Raw genomic sequence first — 17,790 nt, 5'->3', positions numbered from 1 at the left:
TCCCTTTCCCCTTCCCGCTAGATAAAATGAGCCCAGTAATCTATGCCAAGTGCCATTTTAGTGTTATCAAAAAACTGTTGATGGGGAAGGAGCAGTCACTTCCTGATGGCTGCTGACCACGTCAAGGTCAGTGGCCCCTGACAGACAAATGGATGGGCAGACAGACTTCTTGGAGTGAGACTTGGGAAGGCAAGCTGGGGTCCCACTTGGTTTCACAAGACCTGGAGGATCTCATTTTAAAGTGCTTCTTAAGTGGATTTTGTATCTGATTGCATTCAGGCATTCTTCACAGCTCTTAATGGTTTTGAAATGGATGAAATGCAAGTGGAGGGAGGCCAAAGTGCAAAACCCAAGCTGTGTCAGAGATGGGTTAAGGTGCTCCAGGGAGAAGATTTCCTGTATGCAAATGACCCTGGGCCCTTTGAAGTGCACCCCACTCTGGAAACTCTGGAAACCTATGGGAACTGTGAGATAATAAATGATGTTCTATTAAGCCACTAAGTTTGTGAGAATTTGTTACAGCAATATAAAACAAATACAAACACTTTAAAACTTTTTTAGTGAAGTATATTGTGCTTTCATAAAAGTGTACAAATAGTTAGGGTTACAGGTTAGTGAATTTTTCCAAAGTCAGTACCATGGAACCACGACCCAGGTGAAGAAAAAGAATATTACTAGAACCCCAGAAGTTCACCTCCTGCTTCTTCACAACCACTGCCCAGTCCCTCTTACCCAAAGCTTTTACATTTCTAATTTCTAATCCCATAGGTTGGTTTTCCACGGTTTTGACCTTTTTATAATCATCAGTGTACATGTATGTCTGCTTCTTTTTGCTCAACATTGTGTTGGTGAAAGTCATCCATGTTGTTTGTAGAAGTTTGTTCATATTCATTGTTGTATAGTATTCCATTGCGTTGAATCTATACAAAGATTCAGCACCACTTATTGAAAAGATCATTCCTATAATACTGATCTATCATGCTATTTCATCAGGAATCAATTGTTCATGTGTTTGTGTGGCTGAGGTGGTTTTTTCTTTTTTAATGCCTTATTCTGTCTGTCTCTTCTTATATTAATACCATTCTGTCTTCAGTACTGTAGCTTTATACTTTATAAAAGTCCTTGCTATTTGGCATGGTAATCAGTCCTCTCCCATTGTTCTTCATATTTAAGGTTATATCAGCTATTCTTGACCTTTAAATTTCCATATAATTTTTAAACCATTTTCTAAATTTCCAAAAAATTCTGCCAGGATTTTGTGATTAGAGTGCATTCCTTTAGAATTACTATCTGTATCATATTGAGTCTTCCAATCCATGAAGATTTGTTTAGGTGCTGTTTAATTTCTTTTAATAACTTTTTATAGTTTTATGTATAGAGGTGTTGTACAGTTTTGTTGGGTTATTCCTAAATATTTATTCTTTTAATGTTAAAGTAAATGGTATCTTTTACTTCTATTTTTGTGGTGCTGATTTTTATATTGATCTTGTATCCAATACACTTAGGAAATTTACTTATTATTAGTCAGCTAGGGTTGACATAACAAATACCACAGACTGAATGGCTTAAACAACAGAAATTTATTTTCTCACAGTTCTGGAGACTAGAAGTCCAAGATCAAGGTATCACCAGATTTGATTTCTTCTTAGGCCTCTCTCCTTGGCTTGCATATGGCCATCTTCTTTCTGTGTCTCCCAGAAATTTTACAAGCCGAGAACTCTGACCAACACAAGAGATCAGATCATCACTGACTATTCCATTATTCTCTTTTTCATAACACCCAGTGTTTTTGATTCATAGCATTATCCACAGTTTACAGTTGGATATTTAAATGTTTGTTTAGAGGACCCTCTTCCAACAAATTGTGACTTTCAAAAGGGCAAGATCCTTCCTTGTTTAATTCACTATCAAATATTTAATACCAAACATACTTCTAGGAACATAGTAGGCACTTAATAAATATTTGGTAAATTAATAAATGAATCCCTACTGAAGGAAAATAAGTATGTATGAGAGATTTCTTTAAATTATTTTTATGATTGTAGTTTCCACTTTCAGTAATGATAGAATAGGTAATTCAGACCTGCAGAAAACAATTAGAAAGTTGGACAAAATAATTTTGAAAAATTGGCTTAATAATCAATAGATCACCCGAATTCAATAACCAGCGCAGCCTTCCTGAACCCAGGGTGCTGTGCTCAGGATTTTTAGCCAGCAAATGTGAAGTGGTGAGTCAGGAGCCCTTACCACTTGCTCCCACTTCAGTGGGAGACATTTAGTAATGGTCACTGAAGTAGGATGAAGCAGTTTATAAAAGTTTGGGTTTTTCATTCTTCTATAATTATGTCATGAATCAGGGGCAACGGTCTGATGAGACCAGGTATTTACTTGGAAGAAAGCTTCGTGGTGCGTGTGACTCAATGTTCCAACAGGAATCCTAGACTCAGAGTGGCTGTGAGAAAGCATTCAGTCCCCTGTGGGTATCTGGGTGAGCTTGTGTGTGGAACCCCTTTGGATGTGAGGCAAACATATACACCTCCCCATGGAGAAGCTGGAGCTGTGGTCTTTGGACTGCGTTTCATGAGTTTACAAGCCCAGCTGGAGCTGAATTGCACAAAAAAGTGTTGAGCTCTGAGAAAGTGGCCAGGGTTGGTAATAATAAGGCTGTTAGGAGTTGGGCTGCTTCCAGCTGTAAGGGGACACTGGGATGTGAAGACCTCAGGGCACAATCCTATCTGCTGCCCCTTGGGAGCTCAGAAACTGGAAGGTCTTTCTGGACACACTTAGCCCAGCGATACAACAATCTGCACAGGGTGAGTTTAATGCAATAATAACAATTCCTTGCATGAACATAGTACCTTTTGTATTTTAAAATATTTCCTGGTTCACATCCCTGCCTGTGAATCAGAAACAACAACTCCTGTGGAGCATGCTGAAAATATCGACCCCTGGACCCCTGTCCCAGACTTACTGAGTCAGAACTTCTGATGGGCAGAGGGGTCCATCCAGGCCATGCCAGTGAGAAGCCAGTCCTGGGTATCACTGCACCAGACTATGCTAATTCTAGATCCTTGCCACTCACAATATGGTCTCTGGACCAGCAACCTCCACATCACCTGGAACTTGTTAGAGATACAGACTCTCAGCCCTTCTCTGGCCTCTTGAATCAGACTCAGCATTTTAGTAAGGTCCTGGGTGGTTTGGGTGGGGGGTTGCCATGTAAAATACAGGACACTCACTTATATTTAAATTTCAGAGAAACAACAAATAATTTTTTGGTATGACTCATGTATTTGAGACACATATTAAAAAATTATTTGTTATTTATCTGAAATTCAAATGTAACTGAAAATTATTTTCATTTGCTAAATTTCTCAATCCTGTTGAGTGCACATCATTATAGTCTGAGGAGTCTGCACTATACAATGGCCTGTTCCTCCAATCAGCATCATAAAGGCATCCCGTTGTATTTTTTTTTAATTTTATTTTTATTTATTTATTTTTGGCTGTGTTGGGTCTTTGTTGCTGCGCGCAGGCTTTCTCTATTTGCGGCGAGTGGGGGCTACTCTTCGTTGTGGTGCGCGGGCTTCTCGTTGCATTGGCTTCTCTTGTTGCAGAGCATGGGCTCTAGGCACGCGGGCTTCAGTAGTTGTGGCTTACGGGCTCAGTAGTTGTGGCTTGCGGGCTCTAGAGTGCAGGCTCAGTAGTTGTGGCTCACGGGCCTAGTTGTTCCACGGCATGTGGGATCTTCCCGAACCAGGGCTCGAACCTGTGTGCCCTGTATTGGCAGGTGGATTCTTAACCACTGCACCACCAGGGAAGCCCAATCCCATTGTATTCTGAATGCATTTGTTGGAAAAAATTTTTTCCACTTAAATATGATTAAGCTTTTGAATGTTTCTCTTATAAATTGAAATAGTATTCAAGTAGAATCTGAACTGAAACTGCTTTTTCAATTTATATTGTTTAGTTCAGGATACCAGAAGAAAAAAGAAAACAAAATGCAAACTAAACATTAATTACTAAATAGGTAACTTACGTTATTTATCAAAAGAGGAACATAATATGAAAATTCTATCCTAAGTAGTAAAAAGCACATCTAACATTTTAGAGGTATAATTCAATATAGTCACAAAGATTTATTTGAGCCCCACTAACTTAGTATACAATTAAAAATGGTAATTTAATTAAAATGTCAACAAACAGAAAATGTTCCATTATAGAAAATAGTCCTTCAGAAATCAAACTATTTTGTAATTAGAGTTATTATGTATATATTAGACAAAAGGTGTTTTTCTGTTTTGGGTGAAGGTGTATGAGGAACTGTTGCCGTGAAGGGGCACCAAGGGGTTGTGTAGGCACGATTGCTGCTTATTAACTGTCATATTGTCCCACTGTTGGATATCAGGAAAACATATTTGCCAAAATAGTAAAATCTCTAAAGAGAACCTAAACTCACATATGTTTTAGGAAATTAATTTCTTAAATTAAATTAAGAAAAAAATGTAAGGATGAAATCAAGACCTTGGACATCTGCTTCAAATTCTGAAAAAAAAAATTACATTTCCTTGGTCATATGGCTTTCTCATCCTGCTTTCAGTTTGGTTTCCAGCTTAGCGGGCTAAGAATATGGCACCCTTTGCCTTCTCTGACCCGTTTTTTTTTTTAGCACACTTCAGGATGTCCAATGTTGAAAGGCCCCCGCCATCTGCAGGGAGGTGCAGATAATCCCGGGTTATATGGCTCAGATTGGCCGGCACATCGTTTACGCTGTGACAAGCCCTCCCCGCCCAAGTGTGTTTTGACTCATGCTGGGCTGAGTCACATAGAATAGATAGATAGTTTATCAGCACATGTCCTACAGATCATATTATCATCTTACAAACATAGCGCATTAGCGCACAGGCCGGGAAGCTGGGGCAGTTGGAGCGCTTCCGGCCCCGGTGTGTCACTGCTGCGGAGTAAACAGGTTCGGATTCCACTCGGCAGGCAGCGGCAGGGGCTCAGGGCTGCAGCCCATTCACGGGTAGGTGGGCGTGGGGGGTGAGTGCGCGGCTGCTCCTGAAACTGGGGGATTGTGGGGAAGGCGAGGGTAGGGGCATGGGGCACCTGTGGAGGGGGCGGGGGACAGCGCTTCCTTGTTTATGTCTGTCCCTGCTGTGCTGAGGCTTGACAGGGGTGAACCTCCCAAACGAACACGGATTGAGGATTATGCAAGGCCTGGAATTGAATGGGGAAGGAGAGCCTGTGAGCGGGCAGGTCTAGGTAGCCGGGCTGCTGCTGTGGCCGGGTCTCCACACTCCGGCTCCTGTTAGTGGGTTACTCCCAGCATCACCCTTGTTCCCAAGGCTGAGCGCAAAACTTTCTGGTCCACAGTGCTGTCCAGGGGTGATAAATCAACTTGTTTGTGCTTCCTCAGTGCCCTGAAAGGGATGATTGACATCTGGCCGGGGAAGTCTGTCCTCCAGGAGAGGCATGGGGGTGAGGGTGGGAAAGTGATTGGAAACCCGGAAGAGAATTGTCTAGTTTTGTAAGCAGTTTGACTGTGCTGGTGGCTCTTCTTTTATATATATATATATAAATATATATTATATATATATATTTATTTTTATATAAATATATATTTTATATAATAATAATATATTATTAATATATTATTATATATTATATATATTTATATAAATATATATTTATTTATTTATTTATTTATTTTTGGCTGTGTTGGGTCTTCGTTGCTGCGCACGGGCTTTCTCTAGTTGCCGCGAGCAGGGGCTACTCTTTTTTGCTGTGCACGGGCTTCTCATTGTGGTGGCTTCTCTTTGTTGCAGAGCACGGGCTCTAGGCGGGCGGGCTTCAGTAGTTGTGGCACGTGGGCTCTAGAGCGCAGGCTCAGGAATTGTGGCGCACGGACTTAGTTGCTCTGCGGCAGGCGGGATCTTCCCGGACCAGGGCTCGAACCCATGTCCCCTGCATTGGCAGGTGGATTCTTAACCACTGCGTGGCGGCTCTTCTGATGGACCAAATCCTCTCCCATAACTTAGGAGCTGGGTGTTCTCCCAAAGAACCTCTGTAACCATACCTGATAGAGAAAAATCCCCAGATGCTCATGCACCTTTTGTTCTTATATATAACTGGGAACAAGGTCTGTCTTAATTTCTTTTTTTTTTTTCTTTAAATAACTGACATTTTTTGAGGTTTACTAGGTGCCAGGTACTGTCTTAAGCACGTGACACAAATTATGACGCGTGATCCTCCCACTAATCCTATGAGCTCAGTGCTGCTGTCACACGGCGTCCGGATGAGAGCACCGAGTTTCAGAGAGGTTAGGTCGCCATCTCAGGGACATGCAGCAGTCGGCGGGGGAGGCAGGACTCCAGCCCTGAGATTGTCCTCTTGATCCTGTCTGGAGCCTCTGCCTCCCTTGGTCAGATTTTCTAGTTTAACAAATTACCGTAAAATAATGGGTGTCCCCAGGGGAACTCTGATCAGGTGACATAAAATGTAATTTAATTTAGAATTTGGCTGAAATATTGTGACTACTGTGACTGACCTCACCTGAATACTTACCCTCTATTTCCCCCACTGTTTCTATCAGAAAACTCACTCTGCATTCCACCTCTGGGGTCCAGGCAGTGGCCTTATGTGAGGATAGAAAGGAATTTGTGGGCCATTAAAGCCCCTGGTCTGTCATGTTATTGCCTCCACTGTACCTTAGTGTCACCAGAAGTTCCCATTGGTTACAGTCATTCCCTTGGATCCAGCAAGGCTGATGATAGGTGTCTTCTGCACCTGGTGGATACACCTGGAAAATGCTGTGGAAGGCCTGGAGCTGGTCAGTCCAAAGGGAAGAGGGATCTGGGGGGCTCTAAGGGGCAGGTGGGGAGGAGGGGAGCCAGGCCTCTCTCCCCATGGCTGGTCCAGGTGACCGCCCTGGCACCAGCTCCATGCCCTTCTCCCCTCTCCCCCTCTGCTGCTGTCCCCCTCCCAGCCTCACAGAGGGAGTATCAAGGATGGCTTGGCACCTGTATTGTGGACTTTGTTGAGTCTCTTCCCAGACTCTCCCAGAGCCTTCACATGTCAAATTCTCTGAGATATAAGCCCTGTACCCCACCCCCTCCCTCTTCCAGCCCAGCCTGTCATTTGACAAGAAGTGAGAGGACTAGGTGACCAGAAAATCCCCCCTCCCACCTGGAACCCTGGCATATGATTCTAAGTGGAGACTAGTGTTCCGCTGCCAAAGGACGTGTTTTTCCAGTCATGCCCTCTGGCTCAGGATCGCAGATGGTTCTGTAAAGTGATTCTGGTATACCTGGCTTGGGGAGGGAGCATGGAAAACTATTCTACCAAACCCGGAAGAGTGGTCCTTTCGCCTTCCTCACAGTCCCTGCAGGACTCTCCCTGACCCCCTACTCCCACCCCCCATCACGCACTGGAGGACATCTCTCCTCTTCTGGCTCGCACAGCAGCTCCTTCAGTCTCTGTTGTCGAATCCACACGCTGCACTGAAATGTATCCCTTTAAACATCTGTTCGCCCCTCCAAATTGAGAGCTCAGAGGCAAGGACATTCATCTTTCTGCATTTAATGAGTGTCCCCAAATGTCAGTTATTTAGGGTTCCTGGGAATCAAAGAACAGAAATACACACCAAGTAATAAACTGGCTCCATACCCAGGGTTTCTGGGTTGAGGTTCAGAAGTGGGAGCCTGGCGTCTGTTACTGCGTGACCTAGTGTCGGTGGCTGACTTGAGGGGCCAGGCTCTGAGCCCAAGTCTGGGGCCCCTCAGGTGGTTGCTCCCGTCAGTAAACCCTGGTTCCGTCCATGGACAGATAAAGTAAAATTAAACAAATGGTCAGATGATTCAACTTGTATTATGTGTTGTGAAGTAAGTAAGCAGCAGTCTGAGAGAGAGAATAGCAGGAGGCTCTACCTTAGATGAAGAGTCAGGGGAGGCCACGCTGAGGAGGGAATGCAGAAGCTGAGTTCAGGGGTGTCGGGGTGGGGGGAGTCGTGTGAATGGGGGGACCGTCTAGGCAGAGGGAGCAGCGTTTGCAGGGTCTGAGGTGGGAGGAAGCAGGTGGTGGACGGGCTCGGAGGAGGAGAGCACTGGGGGTGAGTGGGAGGGGCTGGCTGAGGGCAGGTCGTGCCAGCGTCTTACTGGGCCCTGTGAGGAGCTGGGATCTCCCTCTCATTCCAAAGGGAAGTCTCTGGAGGACTTGGGCCAGGTGGCAGCATGATCTAGTTCTCTTTGGTGATGGTGATGCTCACCGTCGTGTAGCAAATGGATTGGATGTGGGTGAGTGGGAAGTCAGGAGACCAGCTGAGAGGCTTTTGCACAACTGAGGCCAGATGTGGCAGTAATTGGTGGTGAGAAACACATGCCCCTACAGAATAAATTGGATGTGTGAATGAGTGTGTGTGTGTGTGTATGTGTGTGTATGTGTGCATGTCCATATATTGGGTGGTCAGGGTGAGGAAACAGAAAGCATAAAGGAGTGACCTCCAGATAAATATGGAGTCATTGTCGAGATGGGAAATTAAGGCAGACAGGGATGGATAGATTCTAAATGAGTAAGTTTGGAGGGAATCGTGTTTCTTTTGAGATATGCGTGAGATATCCAAGTGGGTATGTGAAGGAAGCAGCTGTATATAGACACCAGATGTCACTGTAAATTAAGACTGATTTTTATAAGTGCCTCTTTTTTTTTTTTTTCTTTTTTTTTTTTTTAGAAATTCACATTCTTTTATTTATTTATTTATTTATTTATTTATGACTGTGTTGAGTCTTCGTTTCTGTGCGAGGGCTTTCTCCAGTTGCGGCAAGTGGGGACCACTCCTCATCGCGGTGCGCGGGCCTCTCACCATCGCGGCCTCTCTTGTTGCGGAGCACAGGCTCCAGACGCGCAGGCTCAGCAATTGTGGCTCACGGGCCCAGTTGCTCCGTGGCATGTGGGATCTTCCCAGACCAGGGCTCGAACCCGTGTCCCCTGCATTGGCAGGCAGACTCTCAACCACTGCGCCACCAGGGAAGCCCCTATAAGTGCCTCTTATTTTACTGTTCACTTTATTAGTTATTTAGTGCTGCATAAAAATTACCCCAGCACTTAACATCTTCAAATGATAAACATTTGTTATCCCACAGCTTCTAAGGGTCAGAAACCTGGTTTCTGGCTCAGGTTCTGGCTCAGGGTCTTTCATGAGGTTTAGATTTTGGCCAGGGCTACAGTCATCTGAAGGCTTGACTGGGGCTTTATGATCTGCTGTTAAGACAGCGTCCACCCACACGGCTGTTGGCAGGAGGCCTCAGTTTCTCTCCACAGGAAGCTTCCCCATAGAGCTGCTTAAGCATCCTCAGGACATGGTGGCTGGCTTTCCCCAGAGTGAGTAATCCGACAGAGAGAGCAATACCTTATGGGACTGAGTCTCAGAAGTCACACACCATCACTTTCACCACATTATATTCATTAGAAGTGAGTCACTAAGTCCAGCCCAAGCTCAAGGAGAGAGGAATTAAGCTCTACCTTTTTAGAGGGAAGAATGTCAAAGAATTTGTGCATATAATTTAAAGCCATCACATCCACCAAAGCTTTTTTTCCAGGAAAAAAAAGGCATTTTCGGGAGCAGAGAAGAGGCAGATTCAGGGACAGATGCAGGTGCCACTCACTTAGCACCTCGGGGGAATGAAAGCTGCTGCCATTTATTGTTCACGAAAGCTGGGATCAGCAAATGATCACCCTCAGGCCTGGCACTGCCAGAGCAGGCTAGCACTGTGAGCCATGGAGACCAAACTGGAGTAACCCCCTCCGTCCCCATTCCCCCAGACTCTCGGCACCTGTCTACCTGGCCAGCTGTATCTCACTGCTGCCCAAGGCCCGCGCTGGTTGCCATTCACATATTGGAGACTCCACTGTTGGCAACTGCCAGGCACCAAGCAGTCGAATCTCTGTGCAAGAGCTGGTGACTTACCAGCTGCCCAACTTGAGGTGAGTGGGAGGAGAGGACGCACAGGCACCTGGGTGTCACTGGGGCAGAGAGCGAAGCTGACTGTAGCAGGTCCCCCCTCGCCTGCTCCACGCTCATGGCCTGCCAGGCCTTTCCCTCTTGGGCCAGTCGCTCTTATCCTGAGAATGTCTCCAGTAGGTGGCAACTGGGCAGAAGCGTGGACGCAAGGTCAGTGCTCAGGCAGGCCCATCCCAGGCAAGCAGGGAGGCCAAGCGTTTGCTCTTTTGTTATGTAAGTATTGTACTTACATAAAATACTTACTATCTTGCCCTTTAATAAAAAAGTTTGCTGACCCTTGCAATAAAGCAAACAGTTTTTCCAGGAAAAAAAATTTTTTTTTCCTCTGTGAATCTAACCTTTGTGAGTCTCTGATTGTTGACATTTCATTCAGAGCCTGAAACACTCGGCACTGGAGGGGAATGAACCTGACCACACTCTGTGCCAGTGTCTTTTCTGTTGCAGTGAGGGACACCACAGTTCCCTCCTTTCTCATAGTCCCAAGTGTTTTCTTCTCTGGAAGATGCTCTGTGGCTGTGGACAGTGCAGCCAAATCTAGGGAGGCTTGTTCTCGTGATTCTGCGCTCACCATGGGAAGCCAGATCTCTAGCAAAGAACTGGAATGAGAGTCCTGGAACCATGCATCTTTGCTGTCAAGTTCAGTGCAGGCCCAGGCTAAAGCTCTGCGTTCTTTTGCTGTCTCAGAAACGTCTCCTTGGTTGTAAACATTTTCTCTGACAGGTTATTGTTTTATTTGTGTTGAGGGCTTCCAGACTGGATCCTGGAGAGGGTAATTTTCCTCTCTTCTGCTTTGGTATAGCATACCATGGTGATATTTCTATAGCTCTGCAGAAAGTTAATGCTTAGAAAATTACATCTTATGTAATTGCCTGAAAGACTGGGTTGAATGGAGTTCATGCTATGAAGAAGAGATTAGCTTTGTGAATTTGCCAGGGGACTCTCCTTCCCCCAAGCTGCTAAGTGACTGGCATCTGCATCTGTCCCTGAATCTGCCTCCTCTCTCTTCCCCAAAGGGGCTTTTTTTCCTGGATGGAATGACTCACGGGCTCTTGTCATAAAACCACTTTCCCAATCTCAGCACCCGCCCATGGGGCTACTACCTCCTGGGTTAAGGTCCATCCTTTCCAGTTGTCCAGGGAGGCCTGGACTCAGCCCTGTCCTGCACAGGATGCCAGCAGCTGGGCTGGACCTGGGATTTAGGAGCTGGTATTTCTTAGCTTCGCAGGATCTCTGGAGGTTACAGTGTAGATCCCCACCATACATGGTCATCACTTACCATCCTTAGAGTCTCTAGTTTTCATTACACACATTTGTAAACAGAACCTCTGATAGGCAAAACCCTGATTTAAATCCTAGCACTTTCAAAACCCCCTTAGTTGAAGGATAGTACCTCTTTCTCTGCTTGGCAAAAACACAGAGAAAATAGTGAATGTGGTTAGATGACAGACAGGATAGACTCTTTTCCACCAAAATACTGAGACTAATGTTGGTTTACAAATATTTAAAAATAGAACATAAAGGCATCAAGAATAGACCATTTCTCTAATGTAGGGACTTGAATTATATTTCTCTAAATTAATGCATAGAAATTAATGTACATATTAATGTACAGATCTGGTTACTTTTCAAGGATTTATTGGCCTAAGAAAATAAAGGAAACTCCACAAAAGAATCAGAGCCATGACTGGCTGATCTAGAACACACACACCCTGGACAGCAGGTGGGTCTTCCAGCTTCAGGTACTCTTGGATGACTGACTGTCCACACTGTCCAAAAGCAGTTCATTGTACTTTGGCTTTTTGGTTTGCTTTTATGTGTAGACTTGGATTATATGCAGAGATTTCCTCAAAGGAGCTAGGCTGCTTAATTCTTTCTCTTTAAAAAAATTTTCTCCATTAATGGCTAAAGTCTTTAATCTCTTGTTCTCAGGCTGATGCTTGGCATTGCTTTATGGAGGCTTTTATGTCAAAAGTCAAAGCCTTAAGACCTTTGCAGCTTAGGTGCTCCTGAGCTGAAGGTAACAGAGTAAGGAAAGTGGTAAAAGAAAAATTAAATGCAGAGATTTATGGTTTGGGATGAGATGGAGTAGGCACACTTCACCTTGTCTCTCCCACTAAATGTAGCTATAAAACCTGGGCTTATTACACAGAACAGCAATGTGAAGACCCTGAAAAGTAAGCAGTTGCAAGAGAAGAAGGGAAGGACACCCTAATTCAAAGTAGAACAGAACCTGTGGTCTGTTTCCCATTTTTCCCCTCCAGTATTCCCCAGCCTGGACTCAAGGCAGCCTGAAACCCAGAATTGAGCACAAAGCACCTAATTTTGTTCCAGGAGTGAAAACAGCCTCCTAATGCTCAGAGAGTGGGGGTAAATCCCTGTCTTTTTTCTTTTTCTTTTCTCCACCCTCTAATGCCTTAGGCCCCCGTAGGATTGTGTAGTAGTAGCAGCAGTGAGGGGCAATGGGGAGAAGGTTGGTAGTGGAGGACCTCAGTCACCCAGACTTTGGGATAAGGGATCCTTCCTTTCTGAGCAGAGGAGCTGTGGTCCCCAGAGGGTGGAGGAAACTCTCATTGCTTTTTTCCTTGCACTGTCCTCCCACTGTTTGGCCCAACACAGTGCAGTTGTAGGACATGCACAGCAAAGCAGGGTAGCTAAAGCACCAGGTCTCTGGCCAGAGGACTGAAAAGCAAGCCCCAGGAACCTAGAAGGACCAGAGAGATCACCGAGAGGGAGAAGCTCTGGAGAACAACCCCAAAAGGTTGCTTATGAGCTCCTGGGCTCATTCCCGAGCTGCACCTGCATGGATCTGACCCTCACCAGCGTTGGCAGTCTGTTAGAACCCCTGTCCCAGATGGCCACTAGGTGGCGCCCACAGAACAGCTGAAGAGCACTGCAAAGTCAGAAGACTGATCTGACGTGGGAATCACAACCTCCGAGGGCAGGTTGGAATGTGAGGTCTGAACCCAACCAAATTGATCACTTACTGTGTTAGTTATCAACTTATTGCCTCTCAACTTGGAATGCACTCTTCAATGTGTGTATTCTGTGATATATAATGGAATTCCTTTAAGTATTTGTCCTTTGAAGTGAACACCATTGTTAACCTTTCTCAGTAAAGGACACTGGAGTGACAGTGTAGTAGGAAGAGGTTTCCTGCCTTTCCCAGGGGAGGATCAGCATTGTGGGACATCTACTGGAGCCTGCCCCAGTCATGGGCACAGAATATGGTCCCTTTGCAACCTGGCAGCCTTGGCTAGCAATAACTTTCTGCAGCTCTCTTGACGCAGAAAACAGAGGCTTGTGTGGCCCATTTGCTCTGTGGGCCTCCTGCCCTCCTTCAGAAGGAAAATGGAGAATCTGCCAGCAGATCTCCTTTAAAAGAATTGTTAAGGGAAGTTTTTTAGACAGAAAGCAAATGATACCAGAGGGGAACTTGGAACAATAGGAATGAAGGAAGAACAACAGATATGGTAAATATCAGGGTAGATATGACAGGCTAGCTTCCTCCTCATGAGTTCTTTGAAACAAGTTTGATGATCTGAAGCCAAGAAATCTAACACTGATATAATACATAGGACAACTACAACATAAAGGTGAGAGCATAAGGGGACCTATATGGCAATAGGTTTCTTTTTTATTTTAATAAATTTATTTATTTTATTTATTTATTTTTGGCTGAGTTGGGTCTTCATTGCTGCTCGTGGGCTTTTTCTAGTTACGGCGAGTGGGGGCTACTCTTCTTTGCGGTGCGCGGGCCTCTCACTGCGGTGGCTTCTCTTGTTGCAGAGCACGGGCTCTAGGCATGCGGGCTTCAGTAACTGTAGCACGCAGGCTCAGTAGTTGTGGCGCACGGGCTTAGTTGCTCCGCGGCATGTGGGATCTTCCCGGACCAGGGCTCGAACCCACATCCCCTGTATTGGTAGGCGGGCTCTCAACCACTGTGCCACCAGGGAAGCCCAGGTAATAAGCTTTCTATATCTCACTTGAAGTGGTTAAAATACTGTTTCTAAGTAGACCACGATAAGTTAAGCATGTATTTTATACTCCCTAGGGCAACCATGAAAAAGAAATGACAAAGAAACATAGTCAAAAACACAATAGGGAAAATAAGATGGAATAGTAAAAAATGTTCAGATAACACAAAAGAAGGCAGGAAAATATAAAAGAGGAAAACAAAAGAGGGCTCCAACAGAAAATGAATAATAAAATGGTAGACCTGAATCTAAATATATCCTTAATTGTACTAAATGTAAATTGCCTAACAATACCAATTAAAAGACAGAAATTGTCCAAGTGAGTTAAATAAATGAATCAACAAGATTCTGTCTATAAAATCTCATATAGATTATAACCATATATTTAGGTTAAAAGTAAAAGGATGGAATCAAGAAAGTGAAAAGACAGCTCACAAGATAGGAAGAAATTTTTGCAAATCATATATCTGGCAAAGGACCAGTATCTAGACTATATAAAGAACTATTACAACTCAACACTAAAAAGACAAATAGCCCAATTAAAAAATGGGCAAAGAATCTGAATAGACATTTCCCCCAAGAAGGTATACACATAAGAAGATGCTTAACACATAAAGCACATAAAAAGATGCTCAACATCATTAGCTATCAGGGAAATGCTAAAAAAAGACAATCTTCACACTCACTGGGATGGCTACAATACAAAGAGAGATAATAACAAGTGTCAGCAGGGATATGGAGGTACTGGAACCCTCATACACTGCAGGTGAGAATGTAAAATGGTGCAGCTGCTTTGTAAAACAGTCTGGCAGTTCCTGAAAAGGTTAAACATAGAATTAACATATGACCCCCAATTCTACTCATATGTATTTACCCAAGAGAATTGAAAACTTATGTCCACACAAAACTTGCACCATTTGCATCTTTGTCAAAAATCTCCTTTAGGTAAAAGAGTTTTAAGGGAGACAAAAGACAGTCCCAGATGTCAGAAATTAAAGGAAAGAGGGAAATCAACTGGGGTCAGTGTTTTCAGCTCTTCAGACTAAACTTATTGACCTCAAATGTTCAGCTGCATAAACATAAGCCAGTTCTGCCACTCATATTGGCAAGCCATTTGTGGAGAGCACAAACGAGTCAGAAGATTTAAATATTTGGTTTTGTATCCCCACTGACTGCTATTTAGAAGTGTCTGGAATTGGAACAGAGAATATTCAATAGCCTTACTGTTTGCCAACTGACACTCTGTGTATTTGTGGACATCAGGAAATGGATTTAGCCAGATTTTGATGCTGTAGGTAGGGGAAGTTTAAAACAATATAAAGAAACTTATTTTACTTCGATAAGGGAGATAAGCATAGCTTAGTGGAATGAATGTTGAAATGCACTTTTATGTCCTGATAATTTTTTTTTTTGCAGTGAGCAAATAATGACTTAAAACAAATAGTAAATATGAGGTGGGAAAATAAAGAGAAGAGAGAAAGTTCACTGAGTGGGCTGAGAGTGAAGCAACCTGGATGCAAATCTTTTATTCACTTTCATTGATTCATTTACTCACTTAGTCTTTCAACAAATATTAATGGAGGGTCCACTATGTGCCAGACACTGTGCTAGTTCTCACTAAGAGGTGATGACCAAGATGTACCTGAGTCTGACTTTCCTTGTGTTTGAGAAACCACATAAACAGAGATCAGCAGCTCTGAGGGTTTATGTTGCAGGGGAAACCTACAGGACTAGTGCCCAGGCTGTGTGGTCAGTCCCAGGAGGAAAAGTGCTCAGTGGGGTTTGGTACAATGCTTGGTGCACTTAATGGTGACTGGTGTTTAGACTCAGATAACTGGTGTGTGTGTGTGTGTGTGTGTGTGTGTGTATCTTCTAATTAACTCATCAAACTTACCTCTGAGTATGTTACAACCTACTGAGAAGATCAGATGCCAGTAAATTCAATAGAATGTGGAACCACAAAGCTTGAGGAATGCCCAGGGGGCTTTGGGAACCCACGTGTCAGCTGAGGGGTAGAGAGACAAGTGTGACATTCTAGAGGAGAGGACCCCAGTTGAGCGCTGAATTTTGACTTACAAACAAGAGTACTCTCAGACCCTAAGAACATTAGCAACTGCCATCCTGGAAGAAACAAGGCATTTCATCATTATTGATGAAATTGATTCACTCATATTTTATTTTAAAGTTCAAGTTAAAACTATTTTCTTCTGTGTGTGTATGAAGCTGACATATATATATATATATACATATATATATAATTTTTTTTTTAAATAGGTAATTTCATGCTCTTAAAATGGGGCCTAAAGTGGTCGTATTCGACATTTCTGTCATCAGAGCCTTGTGGGAAACTCGTGTCAAGAAGCACAAAGCCTGGCAGAAGCAGGAGGCAGAAAGGCTCGAGAAAAGCGCATTGGAAAAGTATGTGTTCTCTGTACTTGCTCTGTAGCTCTTTAGCGAATAAGACAGGCTGCATTTGTGTTGTGGAGGGGGATGCCTTTCCTCCGAGATTTCTTCCTGTCCGTGACACTTGCTCATTGGACTTCAGAGTCTTCACGCTGTTGCCTACAATGGACATTCGATTCCTATAACAGTAACACTCATAGCTATAAGGACCCACATACATTCCAGGTACTGTGCTAGGCATGGAAAAGACAGCAATGACATGACAAATTCCTCTACAGGAAATTCTGAAAGACCGCCAGCTGCCCTCAGCAGGCTGATGCCATCCACCCATGTGACCACATGAGGCTGCTCTATGTCCTGCACTCAGCTCTTGCCCGTTGAGCTGAACATTAGATAAGATTCATTGTGTTGATGCAATTTTTACTTGGATTGGAATGATGTGGTTTGACTACTGTCATACACTCATGAAGTATGAGTAAAAGAGAGTTACTGTGTATGTGAAAACTAGGTTGAGGGCTTCGGAAAAACTATGTGTGTGATCAGTACGAACCACCCAATTGAATTAACACTGTACAAGACGGATAAAAGTACAATGAGCTAGAAAGGTTGCACATTCAGGTGGCTTTGCACGTCTGTAATTTTTATGCCCTGTGAGGAAACCCAAACTGGAAGTCTTGGATGATGCGTTATGGGTGTGGTTTATACAAGAAAGGCAGAGTGGGATTCTAATTGGCAGACCCATTTTCAAAGGCGGTCCATGACCCTACATCAAATTGGCAAATTGTGACATATGTCTATGCTTTAGGTTAAAAACAAAATGTGTAGGGTATGAATGTCTCTTTACTCTTGGTTCTCCACTTCTATGAACTATTTCGATCAAACAAATACCTATTCTGATCATGCTTGATAATTAAGCTGCTGCTGTAAGCATTACAGCTGTTCCAGGTGGTTATAATTATCCCCAGTCTGAAGACGAAGTTAGGACCTAAGTAACTTGCCCAAAATGACAGGGCTGGTAAATGGAGGATTTGGCCAAACCTTTCCCCCGATATAATGCTGTAATCACAGATAGCTGGCCTGTCTTTTCACTTGCCACTAATATGAGATCATCCAATATGACATGAATCTTAAATTTAAGAATTGGAACCCTCAGACCAGGCAACACCCATGGCAGAGGATCTTAGGGATCTACATGAGCATGAATTACACAGGTCCCAAGGCCCTATGAGCCCGAAGTGGTTCTCAGCCCTGCTCCAGCTTCCTCCCACCCCCAGCATCTGGGGTTACTCTAGGGTGGGACAACTTGCTGAATGGGGACCCAAGCCCTGGGAGGTTTATGGAGATGTCTGTAGCTGAGGTAACCCCCTGTGGGTTCTGGGAACAGCAGCCACCTGC

The 17,790-nt window shown here is 44.0% G+C and overlaps 1 protein-coding gene across 2 annotated transcripts in view; it reads left to right on the top strand.

The window, feature by feature from the left end:
* Positions 1-4,869: 4,869 nt before the first annotated feature.
* Positions 4,870-17,790, top strand: part of LRRC2 (leucine rich repeat containing 2) — a 36,599-nt gene continuing 23,678 nt past the window's right edge. Inside the window, exons 1-3 of one of the 2 annotated variants that reach the window (XM_059939438.1) lie at positions 4,870-5,026; positions 11,649-11,738; positions 16,267-16,410. In XM_059939438.1, coding sequence (XP_059795421.1) covers positions 16,286-16,410 — 125 coding nt within the window. In that variant the 5' untranslated portion in view covers positions 4,870-5,026; positions 11,649-11,738; positions 16,267-16,285. The remainder of the gene's footprint in view (positions 5,027-11,648; positions 11,739-16,266; positions 16,411-17,790) is intronic. The other variant, XM_059939437.1, reaches the window with a different exon arrangement.

The sequence above is a fragment of the Balaenoptera ricei genome, chromosome 11 (assembly GCF_028023285.1).
Source record: "Balaenoptera ricei isolate mBalRic1 chromosome 11, mBalRic1.hap2, whole genome shotgun sequence".
NCBI classification, from domain to species: Eukaryota; Metazoa; Chordata; class Mammalia; order Artiodactyla; family Balaenopteridae; genus Balaenoptera; species Balaenoptera ricei.
This window is presented reverse-complemented; position numbering and strand designations above follow the sequence as displayed.